The 20,358-nt window shown below is 40.8% G+C and overlaps 2 protein-coding genes across 2 annotated transcripts; both read left to right on the forward strand.

The window, feature by feature from the left end:
* Window positions 1-832: 832 nt before the first annotated feature.
* mvb12a (multivesicular body subunit 12A) lies at window positions 833-6,184 on the forward strand. Its single transcript, XM_029506569.1, has 10 exons — window positions 833-931; window positions 2,146-2,235; window positions 3,666-3,749; window positions 3,845-3,944; window positions 4,077-4,206; window positions 4,336-4,476; window positions 4,652-4,761; window positions 4,863-4,921; window positions 5,032-5,097; window positions 5,198-6,184. Exons 2-10 carry the CDS (start codon window positions 2,146-2,148, stop codon window positions 5,282-5,284), a joined length of 867 nt encoding a protein of 288 aa, XP_029362429.1. The 5' UTR covers window positions 833-931; the 3' UTR covers window positions 5,285-6,184.
* A 6,935-nt stretch (window positions 6,185-13,119) lies between these two features.
* On the forward strand, window positions 13,120-19,056 carry LOC115043417 (transcription factor AP-4-like). Its single transcript, XM_029501860.1, has 7 exons — window positions 13,120-13,483; window positions 15,597-15,762; window positions 15,865-15,963; window positions 16,875-17,045; window positions 17,975-18,121; window positions 18,276-18,434; window positions 18,550-19,056. The coding sequence occupies exons 1-7, from the start codon at window positions 13,395-13,397 to the stop codon at window positions 18,703-18,705; spliced, it is 987 nt and encodes a 328-aa protein (XP_029357720.1). The 5' UTR covers window positions 13,120-13,394; the 3' UTR covers window positions 18,706-19,056.
* Window positions 19,057-20,358: the final 1,302 nt, after the last annotated feature.

The following is a 20,358-nucleotide window of genomic DNA, read 5'->3' on the forward strand; positions in this document are numbered from 1 at the left end:
CAGTACCATTTTTATTTCTTTCCTTCCTCCTTTCATTTTTGCTTAAAGCGGTGTGCTTCAGAAGCTTGTGTTTACATGAAGAAGTGCATGTGTCTGCTACCAATCCCCTGCTTCAAATAGGAGGCCGACCTAAAGGGACAGATGAATGAACCCCAGCACTGAGTATAGTTGGAAGTACCAGTGCAGCTTGAACTGCCCTTGTGTTCAGTCTATTACTCTAATGTTTACTAACCAGTGACACACAGGCTGATTCACCACAAACACACACAGATGAACTCATTGTCTGCTTGCCTCCTATTCCCCCTGTTTTATCCTCATCACATCCCAGTACATGTGGCTTATTCTCAGTGATTGACCAATCTCCCAGTAAATACAAATACTCTGAATCACCTCTTATTTTCATCTTCGGCAAGATGGAACAGGCTATTTGCCTGACGCCCCCCCCACGTTGCCATGTCAACAGGGACCTGATCTGATCCCCCCCTTCTCAGTCCTCTAAATTTTATATTCTCAGCACTGGCTGCTTCAGGGACTATTTTTAGCTACGGATGAATACACACCATAGTGCACAGCAGCTTTAATGACAATGTGGGGGTGATATAAAATTGATGGATGATGGCGATGGTACAGTGGCCTTTTCTGTCGTTGTTGTTTGGATGCACAGACAGACAGACAGACAGCGCAGCCACTTTCAAAGAAACAAGACGCGAGACAACAGATTTTAAATGATGCCCTCTTGCGTTCACGCTTCAGCTTGGATTTAATCGGCTTTGACGTCAGGCCCCGCTGCATGCCGGGAGTTGGAGTCGGAATGGATTCAGTACTTCCTGCTTTGACGGGGAAGACCGGAAAATTTCGGCTCATCACCAAAAAGTTGTTTTCCCGGCAAATCACAACACCTCGAAGGGACAGAAGTGAACACAGACACAAAGTAAGTGTGTGATTGTTGTGATTTTCAGTCGTTGACTCGAAAAATTAAAACATCTGAGCTCTTTTCGTGACAAGAAGCCGCGAAGTTTTGTCAAAGGAACTGTCGACAGTGTAGTCAGGTAAAGTGTTTGTCATGTAGGTACAGAGTGATATAACCGCAAATCAGTATTCAGTATTCAGCTGGCGTCATTACACATCATCATCATCAGTATTATTATTATTATTATTATTATTATTATTATTATTATTATTATTATTATTAGACATAATTTAAAACTTTTTCCAAACACGAGAGCTGCTGAAGAGTCAGCGAAACTGTCAGTTTGATTTACCTCCATCTGGTTCGTATTGATTTTCCAGCCAGACACTAAAATAGAGTCAAACTATAACAATAAGTGCCACGTTAATGAATTTTGACCAGTCAATCAGTTCGTATGTGTATTTAACATCCACATTTGCTTCAATATAAATATACAATTAATTAATTTATGAATTAATCATCATTCTAATCTTTTCTTTGCTGTCGTTGATGTATTTATTTTATAGTGATATAATACGAATATTTTTTTCACCTAAACTTGTATGTACAATTAATGCCATTTCAAACAGCCAAAACTCAAAAAAGATCACAGTTGCTGCTGGACCGATGCTTTTTGTGTGAGTTCATTTAATAATTTATCACGGGATAATGATAATCGCATGACTTGTGTTGGAAAGGTATAATAGCCCAATATGTTTGTTTTCTTGTATGATTTCTAGCAGAGTTGAGATGTGTAGTAATTCAAATTTAAAGTATTAAAAATGTCCATATAAGGTAAACTCCCATTTCCTAATCAAGGAGCTATAGATAAATGTTTTGCATGAAACAGTTTCTCTTTGTCCTTGAGCAGATAACAACACTGTAGCTATTTAAATTGAATTGGATTGCTATGTCCGGGACAATGTAGTCTTTGGATAGGATGAATTCCTAGACTGAGTTGTTGACAGTTTATCTTCTCATTCAATTCTCCACTTTTTATTCCTGAGACTCAAAGGAAAACTCTTCCAACACAGGAGTCAAATTGGAACATTCACAAACAGAATATCATTGGAATTAAAATGCTTTTATTGTAACATTTCTGACTGACATGATTTTCAAGTAAGTCCCCCATTAAGACCACGCATCCTGATAAACAAGTTTTGTTTTGTTTTGTTTTTTTCACTCTTCTTCCTCAGATGTCTTTGATGGATCATGGGGTGGTCCGGCCAATTACAGCAGTGGCGTGGACCTCCAACATCAGCACATGCCCCAAAGACTTCACTATGGTAGGAACAGAGATTTAAATTGAAGCTTTTTATAAATTTCTTTGTATACTAGTCGATTAGAGTAATGAGTTGGACTGTATAGATAATTACCAAGTCTAAGGCCTAAACCAGTCTGGAGCAAAAAGTTAAATAAAGGACCTGTAACAACGTGGGAGCAGCTGTAATATGTACTTGGACTTCATCGAGTTGTAAACAATTATTAAGTTCTTTCTGAAAGAGGAGAGGTTTGACATTTGCTCTGAAATAAAGGGACAATGACGTGGGAGAACACTCATGGATGGGGCTGGAATTTGACCAGACAAATTATTTCCACGTATTTTGGTGTAGACAGAGGTGAGGTACAATACAAGGAAATTGTTGCAGTTTCTGAATCCAAAAATGTTGATAGTGAAGTTGTATAATTTGGGTGTTTTGATGGGCTGGAAATGTTTAGACCTTTTGGAAACAGGTTGTTTAAATGTGCCATCAGCTAAGTATAAACTTCTCTGAGGATCCACTGAAAAGGATGTTGTGGAAACATTGAATGTAATGACGGTTTTATGTTCGTAAAATGTATCAACAGCATCAACAAACTATTTATTAATCTTAATTGTACACATTAGTGCAGTTTTTCAACTTTTCTCCAAGTGGACCAAGCACATCTGTTTTTCTAAACAGTTACTCACTCAGGAAATACGCATTCTCAAAGATAGTCTCTTTCTGTTGACTTCAGATGGTAGCAGTCTGAAGCACGGCCTTTGAACGAATGTCAGAATCAGAAGTAACTTCACTGGCCAAGTATGTGTGTGTTTGCACGCACATGCAGGGAAACATACTTTTTTTTAATGAAAAAATGATACCATAAGAAATGTAAAAATTTATATTAGGTCAAAAAGGAGTGTAAAATAATAGATAGTATGCAAAAAGAGACAGAAATAGACATTATACATGTACAAGAATTATGCTGATACTGTACAAGTAATTTAAATGAAAGGTACGGAAGAAATTTATATCAGTTTTTTTTTATATGTTCAATTATGTATTGAATGCTATTTACAGTGATTTAACATTGATTAAGTGTCCATCAGGGCTATGGCCTGTTGTTTTGGTGCTCAGTGATGACTCTGGAGGTGTGTAAGTCCTGATTGCAGCGCAGGCTGGCGCCAGTTATATTTTCTGCAGACCTGATGGTCCGTTGCAGTGTGGTCCCGTCCTGCCAGGGGGCCAACCCAAACCAGGCAATGGTGGATGAGCATGAAGCAGGAAGGATGACTGCTTTATAAAACTGTATCAGCAGTAAAAGAATATGCACATGTCCCCTCTTAACTTTCCTTTGGGCTCAAATGTCCCAAATTGTAAACCCAGACTTGAGTCTTCCACTGTCTTTATGCCTCAGCCTATCATGTGACTTGTATGCGTGTTCCCTTCTCCATCCCTTTGGCCTTCTGCAGATCAACATAACAGAAGACGGAGTCGCAGCAAACTTCACACGCAGCTTTGCAATAAAGTCTGGATATTACCTCTGTTACTCCAAGGTAAGAGAGAGCCTACTCATGCATCCACAGTGCATCGTGTGTTTCCCAGCGGCCCTCGCTGTTCATACATGGATTGAATCTCTCTCTCATTACAGAGCTGGACAAGTGGCATGGTGGTATCGGACATTCAGCTTATTTCGGACAAGGACTCAATTCCCCATGGTTACTGCTACATAGCAGAGTACCTTGAATCCAGTGAGTGCTCACGTACTCACACACACTCACACTCAGAGTTGTTCAAAGCCATTTCTAATATTTGATGCAGACTTTATGTTCATATGTCAAATGTATTCACAGTATCCCCTCTTTGTGTGTTTGTGCGTCCAGAGGCCTCTGTTTCAAAAAAGAAACGTGTGTGTGTACGCGTCGTCCCAGTTGGCAGTGTGGACACAGCTGTGTTGGACATCAAACTGACAGCAAAAAGCAAAATGATGCTGCAGCATTACACATATGTGGGGTTGGTAGAGCTCACAATTCCAAACATTTGAATAGAGAGAGTCAGCGTGCGGTTATCTAAAGATAGGTTCATTTCCTGCACAGTTGCTTTCAACTGCACATATAGTCATTAACTATGCATTTTCTCCAGAGATGTCAATGGGTACGTGTTGTGGTGCAGAAAGGGCGTTTTTTCTAGCCCCGTACCCCAAGCCAAACCCCGCAGCGTGAGCTTGAACCTCTGCACGCTCTCGCTGGAGCAGCCAACACCCCCCCTGCCCCTCAGACCCAGGTAAGTGCCGTAATGCTCAAAATAAAGAACCGCCACAATATAATTTCATTAACTATGTAATGCTGTTATCTTGTGTACAGATCTTTAAAATAGATTTGTAGTTTAAAAAAAAAAAAGGACGGGGCGCAATATGATTTCATTTTTCTCAGTAATATCTCTCTGTGTGTTTCCACAGCAACCCTCCTCCTCCAGTGCCTCACACTAAACTGAGTCAGCGACGCCAGAGCCTCAGTGCCAAGGACAATTTGGATAAACCTGCTGATAGCAGCATCCAAGGAATCACAGGTACCCCACAGTCTCTCCTCAAACAAGAGCACTCTTTATTGAAGTGTCACATTTTCAGACAATCCACATGTACACCTGTAACCGACATTGACTCTCTACAGCTCTAGATGGAGTACCCTTTTCTCTGCACCCAAAATATGATGTCCACACTGGTGGGACGGTACGTTTAACATGTTCAAAAAAGCGAAAGTTACTTTATCTCTACTTCACTCCTTTTTGAAGCCAAATTTCTTCTGAAAACATGTGCTTTCTGTCAAATCTCCCTTTCAGTCTCTTCAGCTGAACTCCCAATTAAACAACATTCGTATAAAATCTCTCCAAGACATTGAAAATGAGGTACGCACCATATATCACTTTTGAACTCAACTATATAATTTTTACTGGAAAAGTAAGTGTATGACAATGTATATATTCTGTTTGTTTTCTTTTTTTTCAGTATAACTACACTTTTATTGTGGAGGAATCTGCTGCCAAGAGGACTAGACCATCACTGCCAGCAGGAGGCGCCTCATCAGCTCAGTGATCTGTGCACTTAGAGGGCAGTGATCATAGTAATTGCTTTTACTCTGTATGCAGGGTTTTTGGTTTTTTTGTTTATTTGTTTGTTTTTTCAGGATGACTCAAGTCATGGTTGAAATGAAGGATGTTCATATCACATCTAGATTTAGGTCCATATTATGAAGATTTAAAGGGCTTTAGGTGTAAATAATTTATAATAACTCATTTTTATGGGAGATAGACAATCATTTAGCTGGTTTAGCCGTTTGGATACCATGCCATGTGTTTTCCCTCCTCAGAATTAACATCTTTAAACAGTTCACATTTTTGTTTGCCAAAGCAAAGGCTTGTTTGTTTGAGATCATAAGTATAAGTGTAACTGTATGAGTTAAAGAAGTAAAGAGGGATCGCTAAAGCTGTCGAGTGTCAGCTATGTAAAGCTGCTCTGCTGAAAATGAAGAGGCACATTGATCATTGATGATGTGCTCATACTTGTTCTTTTTGTAAGTTACCTGATGTCCTGCTGCAAGTCTCTAATATGTCTGTCATTTATGATGTTTTTATATTCAGTCAGTACTTTAAATTTGGAAACACTTTGGTGCAGACGAGGTTTAACTGAACTCAGTGGATACACACACATATCTAAATGTAGGATGTAGAGAAATTCTTGTATGACGAGTATCTTATTAGTTTGTATTTAAAGAAAAATAACATATACTATTTTAAGGTGAGGGGAGGAAGTTCAAATATTTTGCCCTTTGCATTAGTTAAACTGAAACAAGATATTATGAAAAAGGGAGATATTTTGTTGGGTTTTTCTTAACAGTTGTCTCATTGTACAATATATTTTATTATTTTTGGGTCTTTATATTATTGTGGTAAACTTATATTGCATTGGGAAAAATAAAGACATCAGACACACTACTTCAAGTTGGTTGGTTTCAAAGTCAGTATTACAAGGTATTTCAGATATGAAGACGAATAGACAACTTTCTCCATTCTGTGAGATAATAAAACAATAATTTGCAAAGTCAAGCTCTGAATCACTAAAGCTTGACCATCTGCCGCCCTCCATCAGACAGTTAGAGAAATCCCTGTCCAACCAGTTGGTTGCTGAAGTAAATTTCCCACTTAGGTAATCATATAATAATATTCTAAATTTTGCCCAAAAAAACATCTCTAGAGACAAAAAACAAATTTCCAACCCTGTTGTCGCTGCAGCATTGATGATTTCTGCCGGCTCCATGCTTCCTTGCACCATCTACCGCCTTCGTCTGATGTTGTCAGATATCAATGATGCACCAAGAAAAAAACTTGATAATGAAAAATAACTTTAACAATATTAATTTGCCTACATTTTCCCTAATTGACCGGACCAGAATGCTCCTCCATAGATCAAGAAGATATCGAATCACTCACACATTTTAATTTATCAACACAACCGATCAGGCTAATAATAAATCTGTCATAGAAAATATTTGATTGGTTCAAATTAAAATAGAATTAGTTAAAGTCGGCCAGAAGTTCACTAAACTACAACACCAGAACTAACTGAACCCACGAATCATTCAGAGCACAGAAAAATACCAGCTCAGTTAGGTTGAGTCCAATCAACCAGGACTTGAGTTTTGAATTATTACAAATTAAAAAAAAAAAAAAAAAAAAATATATATATATATATATATATCACAAACGATATGAATGACTTTGGAAATAATTATCTATGTTAGTAGTGATCGTGCATTTTTCTTTCATGGAGATTGGCCTTATATTGATTAAGACCTAACAAGGTGCATCATTTTTCCCTCACAGGAGTCTCCATAGGAATGACAGAAGAAATGAGACCCATTGCAACAGCAATACAGAGCAAAGCAGGGATCGTGGGAGGAGATGACTTTAAATATCTGCCAGTATTATATTGTTTCTTTCTGGTCTCTCCTCAGGTGAGTGGTTGACATTGCATTTTTCATTTCATTTTCAACTGTTTATCTGTCGGGTTTTCAGGTACATAAACATTCAGAGATTTCTAGTCCGCAGGAAGCAGCAGAGGACATTTATTTATCTCAAAGAATGAATAGTTCATAGCACACTTCATTATTCTTTACATTAGTTCCTATATCACTTTCCCCTCAGTATATTATTAGCATCAACACAAAGCCACAACTTTAAAAATTTTCTTAACCATAGAAAAAATTATTTTCATCCCTGCATGAGATTATTGAAATTACTTTTTTTGTTTTATGAAGATGGAAGCGCACAGATCAATCTTTTCTTGGTAATGACAAATGGAGATGGGCCAGTTAAAAATTTGTAAAAAATGTGTGACATGATTTCTTCTCCACTGAGAGCGTTTGGTACAACTGTTCATAACCAGATTTAACTGTTAAGTCTTGTAATACTGTAACAATGATGTGTTGATGACTTACGTGGGGGAGTACATTGACTTACACCCCTCCAAAAATTTAATAAATGAACAAAGAACCCTTACAATTAATTACATTAAATTATATTAACCTAAATAATGAAAATTAATTTTAATTGAGTCTGGTCTCAAATGATAATTTTGTTTGAATATAGGACTGTTCAGGTGAGTTTAGTTGCTGAATCTGCTAGTGTAGCTTGTATTGCCTCCACCTCCTGCACGCTCTATACTTTCATGCCCCCTACCCGAAGGGTCTGTATCCCTACCCCGCTTTCACTGGTGCCGTTGGTCAGAGGTCAGAGTAGCTGACAGTCGTGCTGTTTGAGATAGTTGTCTTTGTGTGAGGAGCGGTGATGGCTGGCATTAGGGGGTGACTCTGGGACGCCAGTGTTCACGGTCTAGCCTTCTGGAGGTGTTGTGGGCCTAACTGGACGAAACACCGGTGAAAGGAGGTTCCCACCTGATGACCCCAAAGACATGATGGCTATCATCGCTCACTGGCCCATTTGGATATTCTGTAGGGCACATAGAGCAGGGCGAAAGTTTGTAGCTAGCTTTCTTGTGTTTTTTCTAAAGTTGTATGTTGTGAGACTCGTTAGAAACCCAATAAAACGCTAAACCCTAAACGGTTTATTTCTAAAACATTATAATTGTGCACATTGCTGTCCATGTTGCTGCTATAGTATTTCAGTCAAATCTCACAGTGAATAGGATTTCTGCCTCACCAGGAGCTGCAACGGGAACTTCCCTGTCTTCTCCAGAGCTTCTCTTCTCTAACGCATCTATTCTGCCTTAGGCAGTGTGGAAGTTTTCATACACCATACACACCTCAGCTGCATCTTCATAGATAACCATCTCCATATGTCAACCACTGGCAGTTTTCTGGTGTGAGTCTGTGACCTAATACGTCTTCATTTTCTGTGGAGTTGCTTTTCACAGTTGCTCAGCACTGTTCAGCTCCTCCTTCATTCATTCATACACATTATACGTTAATCGCTCACCCTTTCTTTTTTCACTTTTAGATTCATGAGATTTTCATAAATATAATTTAATATATACACCATCCATTTCTCCAAGAATAATTTCCTGTCCTGTTCTGGCTGAGTTATTAATTGTTCTTGATGCATTTGTGTTCGTAGCACAGTCACAGAACAGTCTGATAAATCTAGTTAAACTAATGAAGGTGGCTGTTCTTTGACTTAATACAGGACATTAGGTGGTATAAAAAAAAAAACACAGGAAACCTGTTTTAAATTACAATATTTTCAATTATTTTACAATCCTTCCCTTTGTTCTCTTCAAAAACCATTTCACTCATATCAGTTCATTGTAGGTCATTATGCATTTTCGACTTTACTCATTGAGTTCAAGATGAGTTTTACAGCTTTCCACCATTCTGACAAAATCATTATTTGTGGAAATATGGCTTCCTACTTTGAGTTGGAAAGTGACATTATGGTGTTTTACTGCCACCTGCTGCTTATACTGGATATGTTACATATACCTCATTTACTTCAACATGCACGTTGCCTTTATATCATTGTCTAACTTGATAGCAAACTGTTTTCCACCCTGCTACTTTTCAAACCTTATTTGAATAACTTATTTTAAGGCAAAATTAGGCACATGCTGCCACAGGATAAACCAGCCACACCCCAACACACACACTCTGCAGGAAAACGCAAAGGAAAGGGTAACGGAGCAACAACACAAAACCACTAACAGAATCAACACATAGTAGGTGATACCTTTAGGTCACTATCAGTATTTACAGTATGCTAGTCATGAATGGATTGCTCATTTGCCTAGCTCACACTGCCTCACAGACCCCAGGGCTTTAGAGGCATGTGCACTTCACCTGTCGAATGTCTAAAAAAAATATGTAACAACCACAAAAGGGCTCCAGATGACTGCAAAGAGATGAAACAAGATACAATTACCCCAAAGAGATGCAAAACAACAACAAACAGATGCCAAACAACTACAAAGAAATGCAAATTAGTTGAAAATAGGGTGCAAATAGATTCAAAACGAAGATAAACAAAATGAGTAGACATAATTACAAAGAATGCAAGTAAGAACACAAACTAGCTGGTATACACCACTAATGATCCCTTGAGATCCTTGGCTATCAGATAAAAACCATTAGCCATAAGAATCAGAAGGCCAGAGGCCTTTATCAAGACAATATGGACAGAAGATAACCAGCTATCAGAATTACAAAAAGGAGTGATGAGGAAAACTCTACCACAAGGTCTACAAGTTTTCCAAACCTGAAGCCCTGGAGACTGTCAAACGGAGACACACAGGCCCGGCTACCCAGCTGAAGAGGAACACCACAGAAATAGAAGCCAGGAGAAAAAACAGTATGTTCCCCACCGAGCCATCCAAGATGTATTTTCAAGGGCAAGGGGAATACAACAAAAGCTGGTGATTTAACAATACTTGAAAAACATATCAGAGAAGGAGGCATCACACCCTGAACAGGAACCAGGAAGAAGTAACCATCACAAAGGTAGGCGTTCAAGAAAGGGTGAAGACTTCGACAGCACCAGGCCCTGACGTGATCCATGCCTACTGGCTAAAGAAGCTAACTGCACTGCATGAACGCCTGGCAGCTGCTAATGGACAGGACCCACCCTGAGTGGTTAACCAAGGCCAAGGGCAGTCCTGATCCTGAAGGATTCCCAGAATGGAGTGATTCCATCCGACTACAAACCAACAAAATGCCTCTGCACGACATGGAAGCTCCTGTCAGGCATCATAGAGGCTATGATAAGTAGCCCTATAGTTCAATATATGAGCAGGACCCAAAAGGAATTTGTAAGAACACCAGAGAAGCAAAGCACCAGCTACTAGTTGACAGAACAGTCTCTCGAGACTGTGAGGCCAGAAAGAGCACTGCCTGATTTGACTACATTTAAGCCTACACCTCACTGCCCCACATCTGGATCCTGTCACTCTTGAAAGTGTACAACTTCAACAGGAAACTAAGAGCCTTAAGAGCTTAGTGGGGCTGTGGAAAACCACTCTGGGGGCAAATATTAAACTAACAACACAAGACACAATTAAGTGTAGCATCTACTTAGGAGATGCTCGTTCCTGCTACTGTCCTGCTTCGGCCTTAACACCGGGACACTGAATGTGAATTCACCCAAAACTGCTTCCAATCAGTATCCAGCCGAGATAGCATATTTATTATTTATTCCCCCAGTGCTAGTTTAATCATTATTTTTTTCTACACAATTGTAAATAAATTCAGGTATTAAGGGGTTAAAACAGATCATTGTTGGAGGTGTCTATAGATAGCAGTAACAAAATGAACCAACTATCAGGCCTCTGCTCTTCATGGATGGCATCAAGCTTTATGCCAGATATACAGCAATGATATTGGAATATCATTTGAGCTCGATCAGTGTGGTTGGATGGTAACAAAGACAGGGATGAGAACTGTGAGAATTGAGGTGATCAGAATTGAGGGGATTTTACCAACAGGAGATAACATAGCAGATGTTGATGGTAGCTGGTATCTGCAGATCCCATAAGTAAATGGAAATCATAAAGGAAGTCAGAGAGGAAGGCAAGTCCTGAAAAGTCAGCTGGATGGAGAAAACAAAGTCTGAACTATCAGGAGGAAGAGCTAGAGGCCACTGATATCAAGTTAAGGAAGTTCCTCACAATGCATGAAGAGTTTCAGCCCAAGCCGAAGAAGAGGGAAGGAAGCTGAGGACTAGAGAGCATTAGAGCCATTATCCAGGATGGACCAACAAAGATCCCTGACTCCACCAGAAAGATGGCCACGAGTGATGACCAGCTTAATGAATACCTTAGGAAGCAGAAACCCAACGACGAGGAGAAAGAAGCGCAAGGGGAACCATCATTGGATGACAAACCTCTGCACAGCATGTACCAGCAGCAGATAGATGCTGATAAGGAAAAACCCTACCAATGGCTGGAAAAAGACTGGACTCAAAGACACTAATCGTATCAGCACAGGATCCAGCTCACAAAAGTAAGGTGTACGGTGTATCAGGCAGGAGAGAGATACACACACCGCTTTTTGTCAAACTTCTTTTTGACAGAGTTTTGACTTTGGCACAAAACCTCCTTGACCTGCCCCTCCCCTCTGATTTTCTCCCCCCACCAATACACATAGACAGACAGCTATGTGCTCCACATATGTAACGTACAAAATACACGAAAAGTCCAACACTGAAGAGTCACTCCTATGAATACCTTGACGAGGATGTTCTGATGAAACTGCTATCACCTCAGGCCACAGCTGACCCAAAATGCACACAGACACATCCACATCGGTGCCACAAACCAAAGCAACTGATGTGGTCAAAATAACCAATGAAGACATGAAGAGGTGAATGGCATTACTGGTACTACCACTGCCATGAACTAGCTGGCAAAACAACCAAAGTAATTAGCGTGAATGGGTGAAAGTCAGTATGTACTGTGAGAAACAGGGTGTCCTTGGTTTTGTGCCGACTGAGAGTGGCTTTCTTGATGTAAAACGAATATTACGTAGTGCTGTAGTGAAAAGATCTCATGTGTTAGGAGCTTTCTTTTCAGCATGGCTTCAGCCATTGCCTTTTTAGCAGAAAATCTAAATGTATCATTCTAGACAAGCGTACACCAAGCAGGATAACACGCCACACAACAAAGCTCAAATCTTCTGAAAGTGGTTTGTTGAACATTGCCAAGTGTTGGCTGCATTTTAAAAGGCCCCCTCAGTCCCCGGATCTCAGACCAAAGGAGCACCTGTGGGACGCGTTGGAGCAGGAGATTTGCATCAGCAATCTGCAGCGACTGTGTGATGCCATCAAGTCAGCATGAACCAAAATCTCCGAGGACCTTGTTGAATCTATGCCACTAAGAAGTAAGGCTGATCTTAAGGCAAAAGTGGGCAGCGAGTGAATGGATTTAATTAATTAATTAATTAATTTATTTATTTATTTATTTTCATTTTATTGAATTTATCGGGACAATGTGCACATACATTGACCATGTATCGAATGAAAAGACGCGTGCACCAGATTTAGCAAAAGCTCGTTTCAATCTGCAGTAATTGACAGATATGTGATAATAAGTGAGCCATTAGAATTACGAACCAACGACACAAACATCGTTAAGTGACCATTTAAACGTTAAAGCGGAGTCAACTTTAATGTCTGATCAGATTATTGTCCGGCGCTCAGGACTTTCTGCCCACTGCTCACCGACATGTGCTCTGTGAGGCTCTGATTTGTTCCAGTTACACACTGACTTCTGCTGGCTTGTTTGTTCTGCTTTCCGGAAAACGGTCTCTGATTCCAACCAGCTGTTTCCCGCCTCACACAGATCAGCTGCGCACACACACACACACACACACACACAGTAGTAGGCGGAGGCAGCAGACACACACAGACACGTAGTAGGCGGAGGAAAGAGGCCACACACACACACACACACATTGGAGGGAACCCCATCAGCTGTGGCAAGCAACACAGCTACAACTTACTTTTATTTTTTTTTCTCCAACTCTTTGCTCTTCAGATTCTCAGATATTTTTTTTATCAGTGTTTTAGATATGCGCCGTTGAGGAGTAAACCCGGAGCTTTGCGGTAATAACAAACAAACAAACAAGCAAAACATCTTTTTTTATTCTCACGAGGGAACAGCGGAGGCAGAAAACACGGGGCTAGAGAAGGTGGATTTTGAAAGCATGGAATATTTCGTGATGCCGACAGAGAAGATATCGTCCTTACAGCAGTTCAAGAAGACGGAGAAGGATGTTATCGGGGGTCTGTGCAGGTTTGTGGTGGCTCCTGTTCATACTAAACTGCTCGCACAAACCATCTTTCATGTGACTAGTGTGCGTGTGTCCGTGTGAGAGATGCGGTCCGACTTCAGTTAGCATGCTAGCCCTTTAGCTCCGCCGTGCTGCCTTGGCAGCAGGAGCGTGGTTGTGGGGAAATTAGCAGCTTGTTGTGCCAGCTGCTGCTGCTGCTGCTTCTGCTGGCCATGAGACAGATGGTCGGTTTTATTCCCCCAGTCGGTACACTTGATGGCCGTGTGGCATGTAGTGGTCCCCCGGTGCAGCCCCACAGCCATCCGGCTCAGAAATATGTACATCGTTGGGATGAAATCGATACATTTGCGTCTGGTCGGGGACCAACCACGTGGTGGTTAACGTGATGCCCGCCGCCTCGCTGCTAAACACAGAAACACATGTTTGTAACCGCGTATTTCACTACACTCTTTCTTTTACCCACGGAGACATTATTGCTCGGCTATATTACAGCAGAAGCTGGTGAAAATACTCCTGTTTATCTGTGCTTGAGTCAGGCTCCGCAGCAGCCATGGTTGCGTCGTGTGCTAAAATTAGCTTAGCTTGGCTAACTAGTTAGCTTTCACTGCGCAGTCGTTTTTGTGGCCGCCATGCGCGTGCCCTCCCCCTTTTTAATCTCCATATACTAACTCATCCAGCCGAAACTCAACGTGTTGGGGTGTAAGTTGGGACACAGTGGTGTATCTGTGGACAGCTGGTGGCCAGCTCGGTGTTAGCTCGGTGCTGGAGGTGGAGAGCATTGTTCTCCGCGGAGCCAGGGGGGCCTGCTGCTGGAGAGGAGTCACATTTCGCTGCCGCCGCCGTCTAGACGCGCCCTCCGCCGGCCATGTTGGAGGAGCACAGCTGATTTCATCCCTCAACTAAAAAAACAAAAACAAACAAACTTATATTGCGTGCCTGTCTTTGGTTGAAATATCTGATTGATCTGCGTTATATCTAAAGAAACTTGATGAATCAAGACTGAATTTCTTACTAGTTGTTGATGGCCTAAAGTTAATCTTTCATCATTTCCACAAAACTTTAATTGATTTTTTTTTTCACCCAGCTCGTAGCTGGTAGTTTAATTGCTCATTATATTCATTATGGTCCGCTTTGGCGTCTCATTTAGTGAGAATGTGGTCAATAAATAACCAGAGGTTTGAACAATTGAATCTTAATAATCCAAATTAAGGCTTAAACGCTGTTTATCTTCCATAGTCTGTCAGTACTGAAGAATCTATCTTATTTTAAAGAACTTTTTTTCTTCATTGCTTTGGACGTATATTTGGTCTTCTTTCACAACTTATAGTTGAGATGATGTCACTTGCTTGTAAAGACACTTTTTTTAAATTTGGCTCTAAATTTAGCTCAATTGAGGGTTGAAAAGAGCTTTTTAGACCCAAGTGAACCATATCCACTGTCAGTCCTCTCTCATTTTAGCAAACATTCAGATCCTGTTCATCTGGTTTGTTGTCTTCTTGGAATTGTGGTCATCTTACTACCCCCCTGAAGTAAATATGACAGAGATGGCTTTGCCACCATCATATCCAGCCTTGTGGAGTGGAGTTGTGCTAGGGGCACTGAGTTCAGTCACACGTGAAGACCTCTTGGCTGTTGGACTGGGGAATGTAGAGAGGTCGGGACTGACAACCTGCTAATGTTACAGGGTTAAAGTGTCAGAGATTGCGGCTGATTGCTGATTTTATTGTTGCTTTGTCTAAGTTTTATTTGTTTAGCCCGGAGTTAGGATTTCTCTCAAAGCTGTGCATTACTCTGAGATGCAAGTCAATGTAATCAATTGGTGATATAAAATTAGTTAGCGATAATTTTTATTTATTTATTTTTTTTTCCCCCAAGCCTAATGACGCATGTCATTTATGTAGCCTGTTATATTTTTCAATACAACAGGATATTGACATGGTGGTTTAATACCTGATTCTCTTGTATGTGTATTACCTGTGGTGATAAAATAAATAATTTGTAGGATATAAAAAAGGCTAAGAAACAAGGATCGAATGTTTGATCAGACTTTTTACTCTAGTATAGCCCTTTTGGACACAAAGCTTTCGTGGGCTAATAGTCGTCCTTCTCTCTCAGCCTGGCCAACATCCCTCTCAGCCCGGAGACGGCCCAGGACCAGGAGAGACGAATCCGCCGTGAGATCGCCAACAGCAACGAGCGCCGCCGCATGCAGAGCATCAATGCAGGCTTTCAGTCCCTCAAAACACTCTTGCCCCACACAGATGGAGAGAAACTCAGCAAGGTGCAGCACACCTTGCATACGCAGACATATTGAGCCAGTCTCCCTGGTAAAGATTATCACATGCTTGTTCTTGTATTCATCTTTTGGTTTCATCCCTGACAGGCGGCCATCCTGCAGCAGACAGCGGACTATATCTTCACTTTGGAGCAGGAAAAGACTCAACTTCTGGCACAAAATAACCAGCTCAAACGCTTCATCCAGGTAATGGCGTGAATTGTTTTTTCAACATTTTGTGCCTCCATATCAACAACCTACTATGCTAAACTGCATCATCGGCAGAGCTTTGAACCGCCATCTGAATACTCTTTGCACATGTTTTATCATATACCTCATCAACCAAACACATAAAAAAAAACCACATAGGGACAGTGAACAGTCATATTCTGACAGGAAAATCTTACCTGTCTTGCTCAAGCATATTTAAAGAAAAAGTCTTTGTAAATTCAGATTAGCTTCCCCCACAGCAATTCCTAATCTTCCTGGGGTCACACAAAAGCGCCATATAAGCATACAACAAATGAGTAGTCATATGACAGAGAGGATAATCTGAGGACTTCGCCTATATGCTGTGCTTTACTTAGTCATACCAGAGTAAATTGAGGTGAGACTGGCATTCAGGGGCAGGTTGAAAGTTTGATACCTGTCTTATAGCGATTCAGCTTCAAACAACCCTACATTAGTGTATCAAGTCCTTTGGTAATATTTCTTATTGAGGGTGAGTCCCCCTTTTTTTTTTTTTTTTTTTTTTTTAAGGAACTAGAAATTGACAGGTCAGGTATTTAACATGTTCACATGCACTGCAACCACCACCTGTAGTATAACAATTCATCCATATTTGATCAGCTTGTCAGTTTTGGCAGCGACAGTACATTGCCTTCTCAATCTGCTCAGTCATGCTACACTATGAATAAAAAAGAATGTGTTTAGGTCTCATTTGCTTATCACACTCTTGGTTCACCCGACATTTTGCTTCCTGGCCACACTGGTCCTTTTTCTATCCGGTACAAATAGCACGTGTTGTTTTGAATGGAAAAGAAGCTCAGGTTCCAGTTGGAACTAAGCTTACAGATGCACCATAGGCGCCAACTGGTTTATGTTTTACTTCACTGCAGGAGTTCAGTGGTTCATCACCGAAGAGGAGGCGAGCGGAAGAAAAGGACGAAGGGATCGGGTCTCCTGACACGCTAGAGGAGGAGAAGGTTGAGGAGCTGAGGAGGGAGATGTTGGAGCTACGTCAGCAACTGGACAAGGAACGCTCAGCCCGCATGCAGCTGGAAGAGCAGGTGAGACAGTAGGTGGAGTTTTAGAGGGTCCTTGTGAACAACAACCATCATATGTTCTCTTACCACTTTCCACAAATGCTGCTTCTTTTGCAAAATTTTTGAATGTTAAAATGGTTAAAAGGATTAAATTCCAGTTCAGATGGATACGGCAGGGTTAGATGTCACTGAGGATATTGGATGTTTAAATAAAAGAACAAGTTTATCAGGTTTGCCATCAATTTCAACCGTTATTCCCTATCCCCCACACAATCACCAGTCCACTTTATCAAAGTCGGGGGCTGGTGGCGTGACACCAGCCGATTGTTCACAATGCCAGTCTGGATTTCCTTGAACATCAGGTTATAGCAGTGTTGGCTAAACAGTTGCCAAAGACAAACAGAAACTTAAAGATGGAAGTAAAGAATAGGAACAATGCAGGGGTGAGATGTTTCTAAAGGAGCAAGGAGCAAATGGTTTTCTGTTAATAAACATACAAATCTTTCATAAAGTAACAAGAAAAAAATTTGGTCAAAATGTTTTCTCAAAAGTTAATTATTAGCATTAAATGGGGATTCCAGATATTATTTTTTTATCATCAGATGAATCAGAGTTTTACATTTTTATTTATTTTGTTCCTAGTAGTGGTCAAGCTGCAAAAACACTGGATGTTTCATTTTGTTTGATCCTCACTTCCTGGTAAATTCCATGCACAGAGCTGCAACAATATGTGTGAATAGGTCTCAGCCTCATCCAAGATAACCCTGTTTTTAGAGCTAATTTCAAAGCTATGGAAATATATTCCAGCTGCTACCCCAGGCCGATTAGCACTCTTGGTGATAAGTAAACCAATTTTAATGTGTAACAACCAGCAATTGCTGTGATGTAACTTTTTTTGCCTTAAGATACATGTCACGCTGACCTTTGTATTCTGCCATTGTGTTTGTGAGCAGGTGCGCTCTCTGGACACCCAGCTGCACCCAGAGCGTCTTAAGGTGATCACCCAGCAGGTGGAGGAGGAGCAGGCGCTCCTCCAGAGCCAGACACTGTTACGGCTGCAGCAGATCCATGCCACTGACAGACAAACAAACAGTCCGCAGGTTAGAACCAGAGACTCACACACAGAAAAGACGATAGGAGTGTTCAGAGTACGTCACAGTTGGAGTGGTCAGGCTGTGTTAAGCTCAGCAGTAATCTTTGTTATATATAGATTTATATGTCAGTTGTTCAGTTTTGTCATATTTTGTCTGTCAGGTTCTTGCTCCTGCCCCAACCCATCACCCCACGGTCATCGTCCCAGCTCCAACACTAACCCAGCACCCCCACCATCACGTCACAGTGGTGACCATGAGCCCGTCTGTCCACACCAGCACTGTGTCCACATCAAGACAGAACCTGGACACCATTGTGCAGGTATGTCTTTTTTTTTTTTTTGATGTTGAGGGTAATGTTAGTTTTCACACCATAGTAGTCTTGTAGTGGTCTGAAACTTTATTGCAGCCTTCAGCATGTCGTCTTCTCCTCTCAGGCCATCCAGCACATCGAACGCACTCAAGAGAGGAGAGCCAGTGCAGAAGAGGAGCAGAGACGAGCTGTTATTGTTAGCCCCGCCCACATTGCAATGGATACGGCCTGCTCGGACACAGACACCGACACAGAGGGAGAGGACTGCTTAATGAAATGATCCATTCCCCAGAGGAACACAATATGCACACAGTCACACATACACAAACACTTAAAATACCTGTTCACTGTAAGATTCTCTCCAGGAGCTTGACTACTTTTAAAGAGAAAAAAAAAACAATCTGTCTTTGGCATTATCCTTACTCCTAAATCCAGTGGTTAAGCTCAGTGTCAGTCTTGTACTGTAAAGTCTCTGAAGATTAAAAACATAGGATGGTCAGCGTGCAGAGGATCCCCCCTGGAGTTTGTGGAGGGTGTTTATCAATGTCTGAGCTGGTTTTCCGCTACTTGAAAGCGTCGTGGGGGGGGGTCTCTCCTTGTGTTTAAAAAAAAAAAAAAAAAAAAAAAAAAACTATCAGTATCCATCCGTCCTTCGTGTGTTAATGTGCGCAACATACAGTCACAGCATAGGTTACCTGTCGTCACTGGCACGCTGACAGTATTATTTGTGCTTGAAGCTGATGGATTTAGCATCCCAGAGAGTTGAATGTAACAACACAATAAGCACGCCAGCTCCTGAATCTCAAAGGGGAGGTGGAGTTGCAGTTATATCTTCCCCAGTCTTAATTTTGATTTTATTTAGGTGTTTTGTTTTTGTTTTTTTTTATGTCCCCTTTTCTTTAGTGGAGTGCCATTGGCCATGAAATACAACTGAGGCATTTCTAGATTAAAATTATTTGGGGGGTGGGAACCCACATTTAATCGCAAAGTATTTAGAATTCACAAGGAAAGAAAATCTGTCTGATTTACTTGAAAACTAAAAAGGTTGTGTTTTTGATGTCCTAATAAGCCCTTAAAAAATAAGCTGTTGAACAATTTACATTGATCATCTTTTGGTTTTGATGTCATTCACATTTGTTCTTTTTCTGTCAGGGGTTACTGAATGTTGAAGGTGAACATTTTGTTATATTGAGATTAACAATTTAAAATTGGAGGTTTTTCAGGTTTTCACAGGGAGCCGGAGGCCTTTAGATGATTTCACTGAAGTCAGTTCAAGTCTTCAGCCAGCCAAACTTATCTGCTGCTCAATGGTTATTGGGCCCCAAACTTGGGAGGAAAAAAAAAAAGAAGAGAAAAAAAAAAAGAGAACCAAACAGCCTTGGTTCGTTGCTTTTAAAAATTTGCCTGTTTGTTGTCACCAATTGGTGTTAATTTTCATTTGGTCTTCAACAATTTCACTCATTCAGACTCAAATGTGGAAAGTTCCTCTGATGTGAAACTTTCAGTGACTTGGACACTAACAAAGCGTGAAGGCTTCCGGTGTCCCTCCAAAGACTTCAGTCTATCTTCTGGTCTTGGTTTGTTGATTTCGGTGACTATGCACTAGAGTTTTTGCTATTTATGCAATCCCATTTTCAGTACATTTGTTGGTGTCATTTATACATGAGGTGAGGTTATCTATGCACCGTTGGTAGGTGTGTACATTACACCTGCAGTATATGTATGAAACTTGACATGCTTGTATCAAAGAATGTAGTAGTCTCTACTCGCGAGGTGCTCTTTGTCAACCTGGTTCTCTGCAGAAAAGTGGTGAGCCAAGGCCAAACCCTTCATATAACTTCACACTTGATCATGTTTGTTTCTTTTTTTGTCATTTCCACATTTTGTAATTTGTTGTGAGTGTGGGGGAGCAGGGAGATATTTTTTTTTGTCA

The sequence above is a fragment of the Echeneis naucrates genome, chromosome 1, assembly GCF_900963305.1.
Source record: "Echeneis naucrates chromosome 1, fEcheNa1.1, whole genome shotgun sequence".
Taxonomy (NCBI): domain Eukaryota; kingdom Metazoa; phylum Chordata; class Actinopteri; order Carangiformes; family Echeneidae; genus Echeneis; species Echeneis naucrates.

Bases quoted from the DNA above. Each gene is read 5' to 3' on its own strand.
- mvb12a (XM_029506569.1), top strand. From the start codon at position 2,146: ATGTCTTTGATGGATCATGGGGTGGTCCGGCCAATTACAGCAGTGGCG. The intron at 4,762-4,862 runs GTACCCCACAGT...GACTCTCTACAG, and splicing joins CAGCATCCAAGGAATCACAG to CTCTAGATGGAGTACCCTTT. The intron at 5,098-5,197 runs GTACGCACCATA...CTTTTTTTTCAG, and splicing joins TCCAAGACATTGAAAATGAG to TATAACTACACTTTTATTGT.
- LOC115043417 (XM_029501860.1), top strand. From the start codon at position 13,395: ATGGAATATTTCGTGATGCCGACAGAGAAGATATCGTCCTTACAGCAG. The intron at 15,763-15,864 runs GTGCAGCACACC...CATCCCTGACAG, and splicing joins ATGGAGAGAAACTCAGCAAG to GCGGCCATCCTGCAGCAGAC. The intron at 18,122-18,275 runs GTTAGAACCAGA...TTTGTCTGTCAG, and splicing joins GACAAACAAACAGTCCGCAG to GTTCTTGCTCCTGCCCCAAC.